At 40.7% G+C, this 15,500-nt stretch overlaps 2 protein-coding genes across 3 annotated transcripts; both read right to left on the reverse strand.

Moving 5' to 3' along the window:
- Nucleotides 1-692: 692 nt before the first annotated feature.
- On the reverse strand, nt 693-7,818 carry ilvbl (ilvB (bacterial acetolactate synthase)-like). The gene is made up of 14 exons (XM_034549148.1): nt 7,383-7,818; nt 6,610-6,811; nt 6,343-6,470; nt 5,998-6,248; nt 5,759-5,858; nt 5,518-5,615; nt 5,189-5,325; nt 4,489-4,623; nt 3,912-4,026; nt 2,873-3,042; nt 2,539-2,609; nt 2,389-2,460; nt 2,088-2,193; nt 693-1,966 (listed from the first exon to the last, which is right to left on the reverse strand). Exons 1-14 carry the CDS (start codon nt 7,494-7,496, stop codon nt 1,788-1,790), a joined length of 1,878 nt encoding a protein of 625 aa, XP_034405039.1. The 5' UTR covers nt 7,497-7,818; the 3' UTR covers nt 693-1,787.
- An 821-nt stretch (nt 7,819-8,639) lies between these two features.
- LOC117741357 (beta-galactosidase-1-like protein 2) lies at nt 8,640-15,438 on the reverse strand. 2 transcript variants are annotated; one of them, XM_034548351.1, is made up of 17 exons: nt 14,721-15,438; nt 14,273-14,451; nt 13,958-14,026; nt 13,753-13,848; nt 13,563-13,671; nt 13,373-13,465; nt 13,203-13,284; nt 12,957-13,021; nt 12,628-12,712; nt 11,892-12,490; nt 11,177-11,323; nt 10,931-11,002; nt 10,304-10,382; nt 9,904-9,991; nt 9,494-9,608; nt 9,071-9,187; nt 8,640-8,968 (listed from the first exon to the last, which is right to left on the reverse strand). In XM_034548351.1, the coding sequence occupies exons 2-10, from the start codon at nt 14,434-14,436 to the stop codon at nt 12,102-12,104; spliced, it is 1,152 nt and encodes a 383-aa protein (XP_034404242.1). In that variant the 5' UTR covers nt 14,437-14,451; nt 14,721-15,438; the 3' UTR covers nt 8,640-8,968; nt 9,071-9,187; nt 9,494-9,608; nt 9,904-9,991; nt 10,304-10,382; nt 10,931-11,002; nt 11,177-11,323; nt 11,892-12,101. The 2 variants fall into 2 exon arrangements, with proteins under 2 accessions (XP_034404242.1, XP_034404243.1); XM_034548352.1 differs by lacking the exons at nt 8,640-8,968; nt 9,071-9,187; nt 9,494-9,608; ... (2 more) ...; nt 10,931-11,002; nt 11,177-11,323 and adding an exon at nt 11,701-11,807.
- Between the last annotated feature and the right edge of the window lie 62 nt (nt 15,439-15,500).

Raw genomic sequence — 15,500 nt, forward strand, 5'->3', positions numbered from 1 at the left:
AATCTACACAATCCGTCTTGGTGTGCAAGGCGTCGTGAGTAGACAATCGATACAAGTTCATGTATCGATACACCTCGCAGCAGGTGGCCTGTTTTCCCGGAATACATGCGTGTTGTTGTTGTTTTTCTTTCCCCATAAGGTATGCCAAACAGTTACACGTCAGTATAAACTCCTCCAGGATACTAGCCTGTCATCCCCTGTTTCAAATGAAAACTGCATTTTAAATATTCCGGAAAAAAATAATTCACAGCCCCTCAATACATTTAAAGTATTTGCTATTTGAATCCTTTAGTGTCTTGTCTGGTGTAAACCAGGTTGCGGTTTTTTTTTTTCAAATGACATATAAACATTTATAGTGTATAACTGATGTGGAGATGGTACCAAGATATATGACATATGAAATCAATTTGAAGCACTCTGCTAGTGCTACAGCTGCTCGCTCCCTAATCATAACAAATACAGGCGTATACATGTTTATGGACCCCACAAATTACACTATTAATAATTAGTACATGAAATATTTACCCAGAAAGTGTGGACCCCCTTGCACCATGGGTAAAGTTTGTCTAATACACTCAATATGCTTTGCCATGTTTTCAAAGAGTACAGGGCATGCGTCTTATTAGTGATACCATAAAGCAGAAGTCCGACTTCATACATAACAGAAGTATTTTAAAACAGTCATCACCCACTTCCTTTTTTTTCCAATTTATTTGAGAATGAACCCCAAATAACATTGTAGGATTCAAGTTTGACATAACTCCTCTCAAAGTACCAAATAAAACAGCAATACATATTAAGAGGGGGACAATTCACACATGTTTACCTGGTGAGTAAATAAGTTAGAATTATAGTGCATACATATTGTTTATAGGCGTACTTGAAACGATAACCCACAGCAATGCAAGTCAGTATTAAAAATTCAAATACATATCTGATTCAGCAGACACATTTTCAAATCGACACATATCAATGTATTCAAAGACACAATCAAACAAATAAAAAGGCATACCATTTGTCAATCTTCATAACATTCCAAAAATATTTTCCATTTAACATTTCTATTCCAAATCATCAAGCGATATAGAATATTACAGCTGTAAGGTTTCATCTCTCCTCATAAAAAGACTCCCATGTTCGATTTGATAACAAAAAAAGGCATACTGGTCGCATTTGAGAACTTAAACCAATGCTCTCTCGCACAAATAATGTTCAGTCACTGGTTTATTTGCAAGACGGTTATAATAGGCTGTTTAAAGGTCAAACGCTCCTGAAGAGGTACACTCCCTTAACAAAGCACGGTTCTTACTTTTCCCTCTTTCCCTTCTTAAAATGCATCGATTATCTCAAACAGCACAACATTAACCTGAAAGTTGCACGACGCACAACAAAAGACTTTGTTTCTAGGCTGGCAGATCTGGAGCTGGAGTATTTCCCTCAAGTAGAACGAAAAGAGTAAATAACTGAGCCTGCAGGTTTATAAACAGTCTGAAATATCAAGATGTCTCACTGGTTTTTTTCGACAATTCTGAAGAGGGAAGTGATATTGCAACAGATGTTTCATTAACTCTTAAAGGAGATCAGCAAACTGTAAAGTTTATTTCCTCTTACCAAAGAGGAAATATGGCTTTAAGGGCACAAAGGATTAGCATAGGTCTGGTGAGGGCAGGGCTCTACACAGTATCCAGCACTACCTCCCTACTCTCTGAAACCCCACATAGAGCCTTATAGTAAAGTCTATGAAGGGCCAAAGGTAAGTGGAGAAGTTTAAAGAAACCACAGCTGCCTTATACAGAGATGGAGCCCTCTCTGAAGTTGGTCTTCCCGATCAGGACGTTGAGAAGTGTAGCCTTGCCCTCCCGAGTTTCCCTCTGAGCTTGTCTGATGATGTCGCTTAGCCGGTCCTCGTCCTCGCGCCCTATGAGGTAACCCTTACCACCGTAACCATCCGTCACTATGTGATAATCTGCAACAAGGAGAAGAGAATATAATGTGCCAGCTACTAGCTGCCCAGTTAAATCATACGTGAATGGAATATAAACTACGTAATCCTACAAGCCATCAGCCATCATGTCGAAAATATACACCTGTAAACGCAAGGCCGCACGCCACATTGCTGCCGAGGATGGGAACCTGCTCTCTGGATATCTGACTCCAACACGCGTCATTTCCCACCACAGCTATAACTGGTGTCTGGGGGGGGGGGGGTGGGGGGGGACAAAAGAATAAATGTGGATTAGCACAAGCAAAAATAATAACTGCCCACAACTTACACCGGTATTATTATTATGCTAACGGCGGCATGACTTTCATGTATTTGCAGTATTCATTCTACTATTGCATATTTGTACATGTGTACGTACAGATAATGTGTCCAAGTGACTTTACCTTGTGTCTAGTGAATGTGTCAAACTCTGCCACACTGTATCCTAAGGAGCCGTCGCCGTACACTATCCACACCTGAAGAGCACAGAAATGTAGGATTTCATTCACAATGGGTGAACATCGATCAGACAAAACACTGAATTAATACTGTACCTCAGATTCAGGCCGGCACAGTTTTGCCCCCAGGGCAAATCCTCCTCCCACTCCCAAGGTCCCAAAGGCTCCTGGAGGGACAACAAACAGTAGAGTTACGTCACTGTGACGGCTAAGAAAGCACAACAATGACCTCAGGACACATTGCTGTGATAATCTTGTGATTTTTGGATTTCTGTAACCTCTTTGTGTGCCGACAAATCGACAAACAACTGACAAAGGACAAATCACATTGCAAGCCCTCTCCTCTCACATTTAAATAACCACATTTCCATTGCTTTAATCCCAACATTTCTTTAAGTAACACACTGCGGTTTGGTCTACGAGATCTAACCTGGGTCTAGCCATCGCATAGGTCCTCTTGGTCTCATTATGTAAGCAGCACTTCCAACGAAATCCCCCCCGTCAGCAACAATGATGCTGTCCTCCGCCATCAGCTCATCCACACAGTGGAGAACCTTCAAGGGATTTAAGTGGTGTTCGGTCTTCTCATCAGCTTTGGCCCTGAAATAAAAATTTAAAAAAGCATATATATATATATATATATATATACACACACACACACACACACACTACCGTTCAGAAGTTTGGGGTCACCCAGACAATTTCGTGTTTTCCATGAAAACTCAGACTTTTTATCAAATGAGTTGCAAAATGAATAGAAAATATAGTCAAGACATTGACAAGGTTAGCAATAATGATTTTTATTTGAAATATTAATTTTGTTCTTCAAACTTTGCTTTCATCAAAGAATGCTCCATTTGCAGCAGTTGTATAGCTTCTCTCAGCATAACTGTTTTAACATAATTGCACAAGTGTTTTTAAGGGTGTTCTAATCATCCATTAGTCTCCTAAGAACACAACGTACCATTAGAACACTGGAGTGATAGTTGCTGGAAATGGGCCTCTATACACCTAATGTAGATATTTCATTAAAAACCAGACGTTTCCATCTAGAATAGTTATTTACCACATTAGTGTATTTCTGATTAATTTAATGTTATCTTCATTTAAGAAAACAGTACTTTTCTTTGAAAAATAAGGACATTTCTAAGTGACTCCACACTTTGAACGGTAGTGTGTATATATATATATATATATATATATATATATATATATATATATATATATATATATATATACACATATACACATGCACACACTGTAGTTTATGTGACAGAGACACAATGTTGTAGTTACACAGTAGTTGCATTCCCATTGCAATAACTGATAACATTGCGCTTGCTTTCCCATTATTTAAGATATAATCTGTTAAACTTTTAAAAAAAGATCATTGAGAACAGAAGTTTAACGGATGTTTTTTGTTGTTGTTTTTTTACAATGTATGCCGACACATCGTGCCCTCAGCTTACCTGTTTCCCTTCTCTTTGGTGACATCTCCTGCTTTGAGCGTCTGAGGCCATTCCTCTGGACAGCGATGGCCCTTCAGGCCTTTGGAAAGCCGTACTAAGAATGAACCAGCATCGCCTAGGATAAGGCAAGGCCAGTTTATTTGTATGGCACATTTCAACAACAAGGCAATTCAAAGTGCTTCACATAAAACCATTACAAACTGTCAAAAAGCAAGAAATAGTTGTACTTGTTCAATTAAAGGCAACAGCAAACAGAAAAGTCTTCAATCTGGATTTAAAAGGAGCTGAGGGTCTCTGAGGGTCTCAGCAGACCTGCAGCTTATCTTCCAGATATGTGGAGCAGAAAAACTGAATGCTGCTTCTCCAATAAAGCAATATTTACATTGTAGACTGATGAATTTTGCCTTGAGTATGAATCCATAGTAAAATGTGTATGTCAGTATTCTGTAACAATACATACCGTACACACAGTATTTTTCTTCAGTGTAGAAATTGGAGGAAGTAACAAAGTGTCTTTTTTCAGTGACATATCCTAATCACCAGAGATGTTTCATGATGCATGAACTCGTGAACATACCCTGAATTGCGATTGTTGGCTTCCAGAACATATCGGAGTTCTTCAGCAGCTGCGTCTTATCTCTGTTGATCGCGATGATCTTACTGCGTCTGTTAAGAACTCTGCCGTAGCTCAGCCGGAAGTCACACACAGTGCCTGCAAACGCAACGCACAATGTTCCTTTCATGCACATTGCATGTACGTTAAAAGCCTGAAGCTTTACAGTATTTCAACATGGAGTAACTTCCAGACTTGGTTTAAGTTCATTTTATCAAGGAACAGCTGTCATTCTGTGGAATCTTGGAGAATCTAAATTTCTGAATTATTACATTTATATGAATTTCCAGAGTATTCAGTTAATAACACATATCCACATGTATAACCGTGTTAATCACTCAAAAAGCTAACTTATTGCTGTTAAATTGAACAACATCAATACACCTTGCACCGTTTTCACTTTATATACTTATATACACTTTCATTTTTATTTTATTTCAAATTTTTCATTTTCATTTCCTTTTATTATTTACATTTTTAAATGTAATATGTCCTGCCCTACTATTTTATTGCGTTATATATATTGTGCTTGCTGCTGCTTCAAACAAATTTCCCCCTGGGGATGAATAAAGTATCTATCTATCTATCTATCTATCTATCTATCTATCTATCTATCTATCTATTTTAACATATAGAATTTAAGCTGCAAAACTGTGAGCCTGACCTGCTAAGAGCACCAAGTCGGCCTCCTTCAGGGCATCTCGCCTGTTCTGTCTGATGTGGATGGGGCTGTCTTTACCCAGCATGCCACGGGACATTCCCCCAAGGAAGCAGGGAATACCCAGGTTCTCCAATGTCTTCCTATGAAGCAGGAAAACATGTTTTTCCCCCAGATGTGCATTGCGAAGTAAAATCAAGCATGCTTCAATGCTTTGAAAGCCACATCATTTGACTATTTTCTAGTGTCAACGGTGAGCAAAAAAATATAGTAAACAGTGCCAAATAACATATAAGAGATACAAAAGTAGAGGGTGGTGACACATTGTTCTTTACCTAATGTCATCGGCCGGCGTTGGGGGTAGAGTTGCTTGGCTACCCAGCAGAATAACAGGTTTCTTGGCTCGACTCACCAGCTCTATGCACTTTTGAACCTGAATTGTTCCAAAAAAAAAAACAAGAAAAAGAAAAGAAACTCTGTGTTTAAGTCATCCAATTAGTGTACACAGTGTCTGACACTAAATGTATTTCACTAAAAACTATGACATCAAACCTCTATTGCTAAGCGCGGTCTTACCTGATCGTCTGTGGCTTGTGGGATGTCAACAGGAAGCGGAGACACGTCTCTGGTCTCCCAGGCTCCAGCAAAGAGGTTCATGAGGTGGTTATTGAGGTACCTTCAAAAAAAATCAGATCATCATGTGAAATTATTTGAGATGCAATGTCAACTGGTCTTCTAATCTCCATTACATTTTTGTGTGCATTTCACCACCACCAACTAGCAATGTGCCGTGTATAGAAGACATGCTAACATACCATGAGACAACTTTGCCCATCAGGCCTTTGGGAGGGTTCTTAACTCCAAACTCTTTGGACACAAGATGGTAGGGATAGAGCGTGTCGATGGGGAACTCGATGAAAACCGGACCAGGAGTCCCCGACTGGGCGATGGCCAGGGCTTTCCTGACGGTAGGCACGATCTCCCTGATAGTCCTGATGGAGGCACAGAACTTGCACAGCGGCTTGAAGAGAGACATCTGGTCGATATCTTGCAGCGCTCCTCTGCCCTGTCCCACGAACGCAGTCGATGAAGACGTTACGACACCGAGGTTGAGAGCGGGCCATGGTGAAGTCTGACACGTTTAAAAAGGACCGTCATACCTGAAGTAGTGTGCCAGCAGCTCCTCCCATCAGCAGCAATGGAGATTCCGCCATCTGAGCATTCTTCACTGCGGTCACTGTGTTCGTGAGGCCTGGACCAGCAGTCACTGCTGCTACACCAACAGTGCCTGGAGAGGAAACAATCAAGATCGCTGTCAACCTGCCCCAGGAAAACACACACACACACAACACGTTATTGACTCAACGCAGGGCTCAAATAAGACTGGGAGTCATACATTCATCTAATCTGGTAACATAAAGCTGCACCTGAGAGTCTCGCCACAGCATCAGCAGCGAAGACAGCAGTGGCCTCGTGTCTAGTGTCCACAACGCGAATGCCCACCTTCTCGCAAGCCACCAGGATGGGCGAGATGTGTCCGCCGACAAGCGTGAAAAGGTACTTGACCCCGTGGGCGCGGAGCACCGCGGCCACACTCTCACCGCCATGCCGCGGGCTCTTCGTCTCGGTCTGACGCGAGTCAGGAGGACAAAATAAAAGGTTACGTCAGGGAGGAAAATGATCAAATAATTCCCTACGGTTACTTCACTGATTTACACAAATAAACAATTATGTAACCTATAAAAAAAAAAAAACAAAAAAAAAAAAAAAAGCTCTGCCAGAGAACAAAACAAGAAAACTGATAACCCCTTCCGAAGGTCACCTGTCCTTTATCTCATCTCTCCAGCAGTCTTTCACAACAGCCACATATTGTTCTGGCTCACACAGGTGAAGCACCTTTGGTCTTTGTGCAATCCCACTAACAACCAGGGTGTTGTGATGGCCTTTGTGCTAGAAAACCACAAAGCTGGTCAAAGTTTACGTGAACAGAGGGCGCCTTACTTTTCATCTGTGACAGCCTACACGCAAGAAATACTGGGGATTTTCCAAAGCCAGATCATGCAGGTGTATTTGCTATAACTGATCTGTGCAATGATTTTTTTAGGATTACAAAAATAATAATAATAAAAATACATGTTGAGTAAAAGGAATGGGAAAAGCATGGAGTTCATAGTTGCCATGTTGAATTGTGACAACCTACCTTGTGAAACAACTGGTACAGTAAGCCAAGTTTGTAGGCTGAAAACACAAGGACCCCCATCGCAATGCCCGCAGAGCATCCGAGGACGGTGCCAACGCCTCCAAGTGACTCCATGTCTGGATGCGGAAGCGAACCTTTACTTATAAAAACTCAACTTAGCCTCACTTAATATCTAATATTGTCTTGACTGGTCCAGTTCAGCAGGTCAGCTCGTGCTAGGCTAAGTAAGGCACAGTGGAGCCGCTCTTACAATCGCTGTACCCGCATTTTGAAAATGTCTTTAATGTTATCAGTACATTCAATTGTACATAACATTAGCTAATATTAAGTTACGGATAACATCCTAATAAGAGAATGCATGCGGCTCTTCTGCAAGTTGAAATGGACCGAGTGCTCTTTCTGCAATTGCTGTGCCGACGCAGGAACACCAGCGGTTATATGAACAGGTCAAGCTAGCTAGAACTACGTGTATAACTTCCGGTTTCTATTTAAAAAATAAACTAATTGAAATTTTTTTTTAAAAGTGCCCTTATTACAGAAGCATAATGCCTTGAATTGAAAATATATATATTCGCCCTGTAGTTTTACATTCACGAAACACTTATATATTATAGTTTTCGTCGGAAAATGACAGTTTTATTCTGAAATAACTAATGTAATGTCAATTCAGGACAACTATTGATCCTCAAGTGAATGCATACCCATATTCACATATATTAATACAGGCAATGAAAGATAACTAGTATGTCAATATGAGTATACATGTGTCCACGCTGGCCATTACGACTAATATATACTCTTTATTGTGGAGGAAGGATAACCTCGTTTCCGGTTTTCTGGGCTTTGTTTCTGAACACATTTTGAACTTGATATGGCTCAGTGTGCATAGGGGTAGGTGGCTTTTGTATGGCGCAGGGTAAGGGACAAAATTAAGACTACCTTTACTGATCTTTGCCAATTACAGCTCTGGTCGGCTTTTTCAACACGTAATAAACAAGGGCCTTCTTTCAATTAGACAAAAAAGAGTAAATATAACAAGTTTTACTATTATGTAAAATATACAATGCTGCAACCAGACTAACTTATGCAACTTCAAAGGAGCTTTATTTAACAATCTAAACATTAATCTAGCATAACGAGATGAGACTGCAAGGCCTTGTGCACACACAGAAATTAAAAAGAGAGAATCAAGAGCATTATTTCTAACCAGCGCATACTGAATACTAAAACTGAAATGAGAAGACAAGACCACTCAAACAATGTTGTTGCAATGTTGAATTTAAGGCAAACAGAATCAATGGCAACATGTAATATTTCACTAAACATTTGAAAGAAAAAATAACCACGCAACGGCAATTGAAAACATGTTTAGTGAATTAATAACTTTAAATAGTATAACAGTATCTGCCGGTATCAATAAACATCCCCCCAATGTGTGTACATACAACTGTTTTTGTTGTTGCTGTACATTATCTTCACAACAGTGTGCAAAAGGGGAGTTTGTAGACATCGATTGTCCTTCCATGATCAGGATTTTCAGCAAACAGTATTTTGTCGTCCACTTTTTGTTCCTCGAAAACGATAATCTAAAAGAGAACATCAAAGCTACTTATTCTACATATTGTACATACACAATCAGCCACCAATTAACTAGAACTTCACATATTGTACCTATATATTTCATATACCTGATTCTCTCCACTTCGGAGCCAAGGTCCTGGAAGATAAAGGAAAAGCTGGGGACCAATGCACCAATGGCGTCCGAGGTTCTGCCCATTGACAAACACGACTCCTTTACCCCAACCCTGTGAATGGAAGCCCTGGTATGATCAGTAAAAGGACAATATGGACTGAATAAAATACCTATTATCAACAGTAAAACACTGATGTGGGGCAGTAAAATGAAAGGCATCAGAATGTGTTTAACATATTCCAAATTATTCAAAAGGTTGTAATTATAGATATCGCACAAAGACTAGCATACCTCATAACACTGTATAAACATGCATCCAAGTTACTATATTTCAAATTATAGATCATTCTTAAATATAATAAATAGTAAATTGATATAAGAAACTTCCTATAATAGATCAATGTAAAATATGACATACAGGGAGTCTGATGAAGGTGTCTCTGGGAGGACCATCTACATACAGTCTGGCCTGGAAAAATCCTGGAATGGATGGCGACTTGAAGTCAGACTTCCACTGACCCGAACTCATTAATCTGAGAAAAAAGATGAAACATTCATCTGAAACACTCACTGTGATCATTGCATTTATGAGCCAAGAACGATTTGGCAAAAACAGTTGCAGTTTAGTTATTTATTTCTGAATATATTCTTTTATAGGTGTTGTGATGACGTGGTTCGATGTAATAATTCAATCTGTCTTGTGATTTTTCACCACTTCCAGGGCGCTTTTCACTAACATCCATTATTAATATTAACTATTTTGCTTTTTTGGTGTCCATGAAGACGTCTAGTAGTCATTTTCACAGAATGACGTTTCAGTTAACCCACCTTTTCATAAAGCCTGGCTTCATATCTAAACAGAAGATGGTAAATCCTGTCAGAGGGGTGTGATTCAACAGAATGTCTCCCACAATACCTGTAATACAATAGGAGGTTTTGTGGTGGGCCACAACACATAGAAAAAGTCAATAATTGTACGCAGTGGCAGTGATTTATAAGCTATACTAAATATAAAAAATTGAATTGATTTGACTTGTTTGTGAACAGAGTTTTCAACATTATCTGATACTTCCTTTAGCTTGAACAATGTTAAAACTTAATGTTGATGATAATCGATGATACTATGAAGAGTTCAGGTCTGAAATATGCATTAACAATGTGGATTTATAAACTCAGATGACTCAACAGGTGAACAAGAAATAAACCAATGTGTGGCGGACACTAATACCTTTGCGCTGTTCATCAAGAGCTTTTCCATAATTCACTCTTCCACAGTTCTCCACAAGCAAGCTCAACGTCATCGCTCCCTTCAATGCACGAGACATGAAAGTTATGTGTAGTAAGGAGTGATTACAATGAGGTATTCGGAAATCTCTCTGCTTAAGTGAATATGCCAAATTAAACTAGTGAATAATAGAGAATTCTCCAAATGTAATGAACACAGCTTCTCAAAATCAGCAAATTTGAGCAACATTAACTCGAGAAGCCCTCAGTATATATCTAAATCTATCCGTCTGGCTCTTTAGCCATTGTTTTAAACATATGGGCCCCACTCGCACAACAACGAGCTGCCAACATTGTTAAATTACTCAAAATCCTGCAGATTACTTTCTTCTTTTTTAAAGCATTCCTTTCATTTTAGGCATAATAAATCCGGATATTGCACTATCCTGCGATATACTGTATATGTCCAAAGACAAAGATTAAGGATTGTCAGAGAAGGATGAAAACACAATGAGCCCTTGATTAGCACCTAAACCCTAAACCTGAGTAAAATGTGTTTCAGGTGCTAACAACAAGCGCCACTGGGAGCGTAGCATGTGCAGTGAAGAACAGACACAGCAACAGTCAGTACCGCTCCATCAGGCAGAGCCAGCTCATGAGTCTTGTAGTCCAAACAGCCGGCAAATTGTCTGTCCACAAAAACCTGGAGAACATGAAAAGTCACAATGAAAGGAACTGTTGTATGACCTCAAAATATATAATTTACTACTATGTTATGCATGTAATGTGTGTGTGTGTGCGTGCCTATGTGTGTGTTTGTGTATAAGTGTGTGTGTGTGTGTGTGTGTGTGTTTGTGTGTGTGTGTGTGTCTCTCACCAGTGCTCTATCTCTGATGTTGTTCCTGGAGTTGAGGGTTCCTCCACTGGTGATGGTGGTTTCATACAGTGTGTAACCGTACGACTGACCGCTGTTGTTGTTGACAGGGAGGTTCTCCATGTTCACGGGCCTCTCTGACCTGTGCGGCTGGTTGAATAGTCAAACATCCGGTCGTATTAGATACAAGAAACTGTCAGAACACAGTGAACATCAGATCTCTGAGGACAATGAAATTAAATCTGTATCTGCCGTGTTTTACAGACGGGGAAATGCATCCTCGCTGCCGGGATCAGGAAGTCATTGTCACCGAATGAAATCCCAAGAGATATGTGTACGCACGCATTGGCACTGCAACGCACTTGGAATAAAAGACTCCGCCGAGCAGCGTATGAGAGATGCTTCTGGAAAAAAACAAAGCAGGTGTGTTGACACCTTCATGCACCGCCAAAACCCAGACTGCCAGGTGTGAGACGTCTGTCTTCGAGCATGACCAGCATCTTTGCCACATCTTCGACACAAGTGGAGACCCCAAAGCGGAGACTCAGACGTATAACAGAGACGCTCTGTCCATCTGAAGCTCCGCCACATCTTTACAGTTTGTACTCATCCCGGCAGGGCCCCATTTATATTTCTGACAGGATGGATAAAACACGTTTTATTATACAGTATGTATCACCTGTCACAGTAGACAGGTGCTGGCGGGCCTGGAGCTTACCTTGGCGGTGAAGTGCAGGCTGTCCCACAGTGACAGGTGCTGCTGGACGGCGACAGGGTCGTACGCTCTCCTCTCCTGAGGAGTGGGCTCTCCAGGAAGAGGCTCAGCTGGAACACCAGTTGGCAAACACATTTCATTAATGTTGATTATGGAAGACTCGATTACTTTGGGTAATGCGATCATCAAATTAACTGTTGGGTGTATGTAGTTTCACGTAAAAAAAATCAGTAGTGGAAACAATCCACGTGGCTGCAAGACATTACAGTGGTACTGGCTGAGTAAATTCCTCAAGAGTTGATATTTTGTGGTGCAATCTCCAGCCTCAGACAGCGGAGCGTCGTAATCTGCATAGGAAACGTTTATAAAAACAGGAAGAAGCAATGCATTTGTTAAGGGGAATCGTATAAAGAAACATCCTTTGTTCTTTGGTGTCTGAGCTCTCGGGTAATTGTAACCTTTACCATAACTGGTGACCTGAGGTTTGTAGGTGCCAAAGTCCATTGCTCCATTCATGAAGTCGAAGCTGGTTCCCCCATGAAACATGTACAGATTAATGGAGACACCTCTTGTCAGGATCTCCGACACAACAGCTAGCATATCTGTAAACCATATATTAATAAAAGGAAGTCACAACGCACGCAAAGTGAGCCAGAGAGCAACACGCAGCGGTGAAAGTGCTCTTCTCCGAGGGATATGGTGACCTTGAACCCAACAGTGCTGAAAAGTGTTTGCTTACCGTGAGCGTGGAAAACGTGGTGGTGTTCCCCCCAGACGTCAAACCACCCCGACCAATACTCCATCACCATTAAAGGTTTCTGGGGCTATGTGAAGCACATGTCTGTATTAATACATATCTTACTGTCATTTAAGAGCAGTGGCAAGGCTTCAATGGGGAACAAAATATACCATTTATTCTTTTGAGCTTTTATCCAGTGCTCTAACAAAATATACAACAGTATGTTGTGTAAAAGTAGAAACCCCAATAACAAAGACTTCACTGTCACTGTTACACGTAATCAATAGTCAGTGAAGCAACATTGCTAAAGCTGCATGACAATAACCCACCTGCAGGTCAGCTAAGTGATGGATGGCTCCAAATGACAGTCTCTGAAGGTTTATTGTTTTTAGAACTGAAATGAGCAAGATTTCGATCAAATGAAGGACAAAGTCAAACATAGACAAAGTGCATTATGTATAATCTTCAAAATACCTTTAAAAATTAAATCATAATACAATAAATATATTCTCAAATATAAAATCGTTTTTGGTATAAATGACCCGACAAAAACATGGGTCAGTAATCTTCCTCACCTCCCTCCATCCCAGCATATCTCAGGCCCTCCCAGTTGTCTGAAGTCAGCAGGAGCTCCGTGATCCCTCGGGACCGGAGACACTGCAGGAAAAAAAAATTCAGAATTAATTTCATTATCATGGAGATGTCCGTGAAATGGAAACATTCGCAATGCATTAAGGTAACTCACATTCTGTATGAATGGCATGTATTTCTCATCTCTGGCATATGAACCGTACTCGTTCTCAACTTGAACTGCGATGATCGGGCCTCCCTCTTCAAACTGAGAAAACAAACAGGGAAAAGGAGTTGTGTTGTCTCTCTGAATCGCCAATTGTTCTTTCAGGAAATATTATAACAAAGCTTTGAGTTTGACTTACCATCAGAGGTTTGATAACTGGCACAAGCTCGTCAAAGTACAGGTTGACAGCATCTACAAATCCAGGATACGTTGTCCTCAACTGCATGCCTTTGTCTTGTAACAACCAGCTGAAAGAAACACGACCAGAACTTCTTGGCAATACTGCTAATATATGGCAATATTTTAAAGCAAAGGGCAATTGGTGTTACCTGGGCAACCCGCCCAAGTCCCATTCAGCGCAGATGTACGGTCCAGGACGCAGGATCACCCACAGACCCATCTCTGCTGCTAAACCGACGTAGGCCCTGAAACATGCAGACATCTTCTGCTTCATTTCAAAAACTTACTATCATGCATTTCTTTTGGGAATATCTGAATCTACCGAGAGGAAGAAGCAGAACATAAAAGCCTTACTTGAGGTCCAACTGATCCTGAAAGTTGAATGCTCCTCTCTCAGGCTCATGCAGATTCCATGGCACATATCTGAAGAAGCAAGCAGGAAAACAATTATTTGTACCTTAGAAGCAATAGTGTGGCCCAGTGGCTCGTGGAAATCCGGATATTTGAATTGTTTCTATTTCATTTTAAGCTGAAGTGTCTTGTAGGCCCATTTCATGAAGAAAAAAAACAAACATTTAATTCAACCTGATCTGTGATTGACTTTCTTCAGAAGCACAATCGTGACAACCCGGTGATGTGAGGCAGAGTGAAGGTGCAGTGGGAGCCTACGTGGTGAGAGTGTTGAGGCCACAGGCCTTCATCTTCAGCAGCCGGTCCTCCCAGTAGGCTCTGGGGACACGGAAGTAATGGATGGAGCCCCCCAGGATGCGGAAGGGTTCTCCCTCCAGAGTGAACTGAGACGAGTTGGCCCTCAGACCCTCCACACGGCTCATTATTGTCAGGTGTGTCTGGTGGGGAAAAACAGTCCAGATTAAATATAATGAAAAAAAAGGCCCATCTTCCGAAGCAGGTCCTACACGTTAGACGATATCATTTAAAGGTGTCACTGTAATAATACATTACAAACAGTAAGCCATCAAAGGAACACAGCTGTGATATACATAGTAAGAACATGAATGGCACAAAGTGCATATACGTACTTACCAAGACTTAACATGAAATTCCCAAATGCAGAATAACAGTAACAATGTCAATTACGTCAATAATATTGCTGTACCGTGAAGCTGAGCTTGCCTGGGAGCTTTTGGAGAGAGGGTGATGCTGGGAGGCCTCAAACACTGTGGATAAGGGGAAGTATTGTTGTTTCAGAACAAAACATATAATAGTGCACTGTCTCTCTCTCGCTCTCGCTCTCTCTCTCTGAGTCAGGGAGGGGAGGCATCAGAATAATGTTGGTCTCATGATATAGTTTACATAAAAAATGTGCTGGTGCCCTGTAGTGTTTCTAATTGTTTCACAAATAGGGTGCCTTGTTCAACTGTGATCACAAGTGTGTGTGTGTGTGTCATGTTATTCATCTTCTCTACTCCATTTAGGGTATAGAAGGGGTGTTTAATGGTTCCCTCTCTTATGAGAGCACATCAACATTTTATGTTTATTGGTGAAAGGTCAACACCATAGAACAAGAAGCAGCACAACAAATTGCAGACCAAAAAATAAAAAGGCAAAGTATATGCAGCACATTCTTCTGTCCTGATCATTAAGTACAGCTAATTAAGCTTTTTGTGCACCAGGGATGTTGGGATCATGAGTTGAAACAAGACATATTAGAAATGACTGCGAGCAGGGAGGATTTAAGAGACGTATAATGAGGAGAAATGGGCTGATCAAAAAGGTGAGAACAAGACAATTGAGACTTTATTTAATGTCTCCCCTCATTAGAAAGCATCTCGAGAACTGTGACGGCAGAAGGAGACTGTCGGGAATATTGTTGCACAAACATGCAACACAAAGACAGACACTAAAAAGGACCTGCAGAATAATTCTTTTGTTTTTA

This window comes from Cyclopterus lumpus, chromosome 13 (assembly GCF_009769545.1).
Source record: "Cyclopterus lumpus isolate fCycLum1 chromosome 13, fCycLum1.pri, whole genome shotgun sequence".
In the NCBI taxonomy this organism is placed as follows: domain Eukaryota; kingdom Metazoa; phylum Chordata; class Actinopteri; order Perciformes; family Cyclopteridae; genus Cyclopterus; species Cyclopterus lumpus.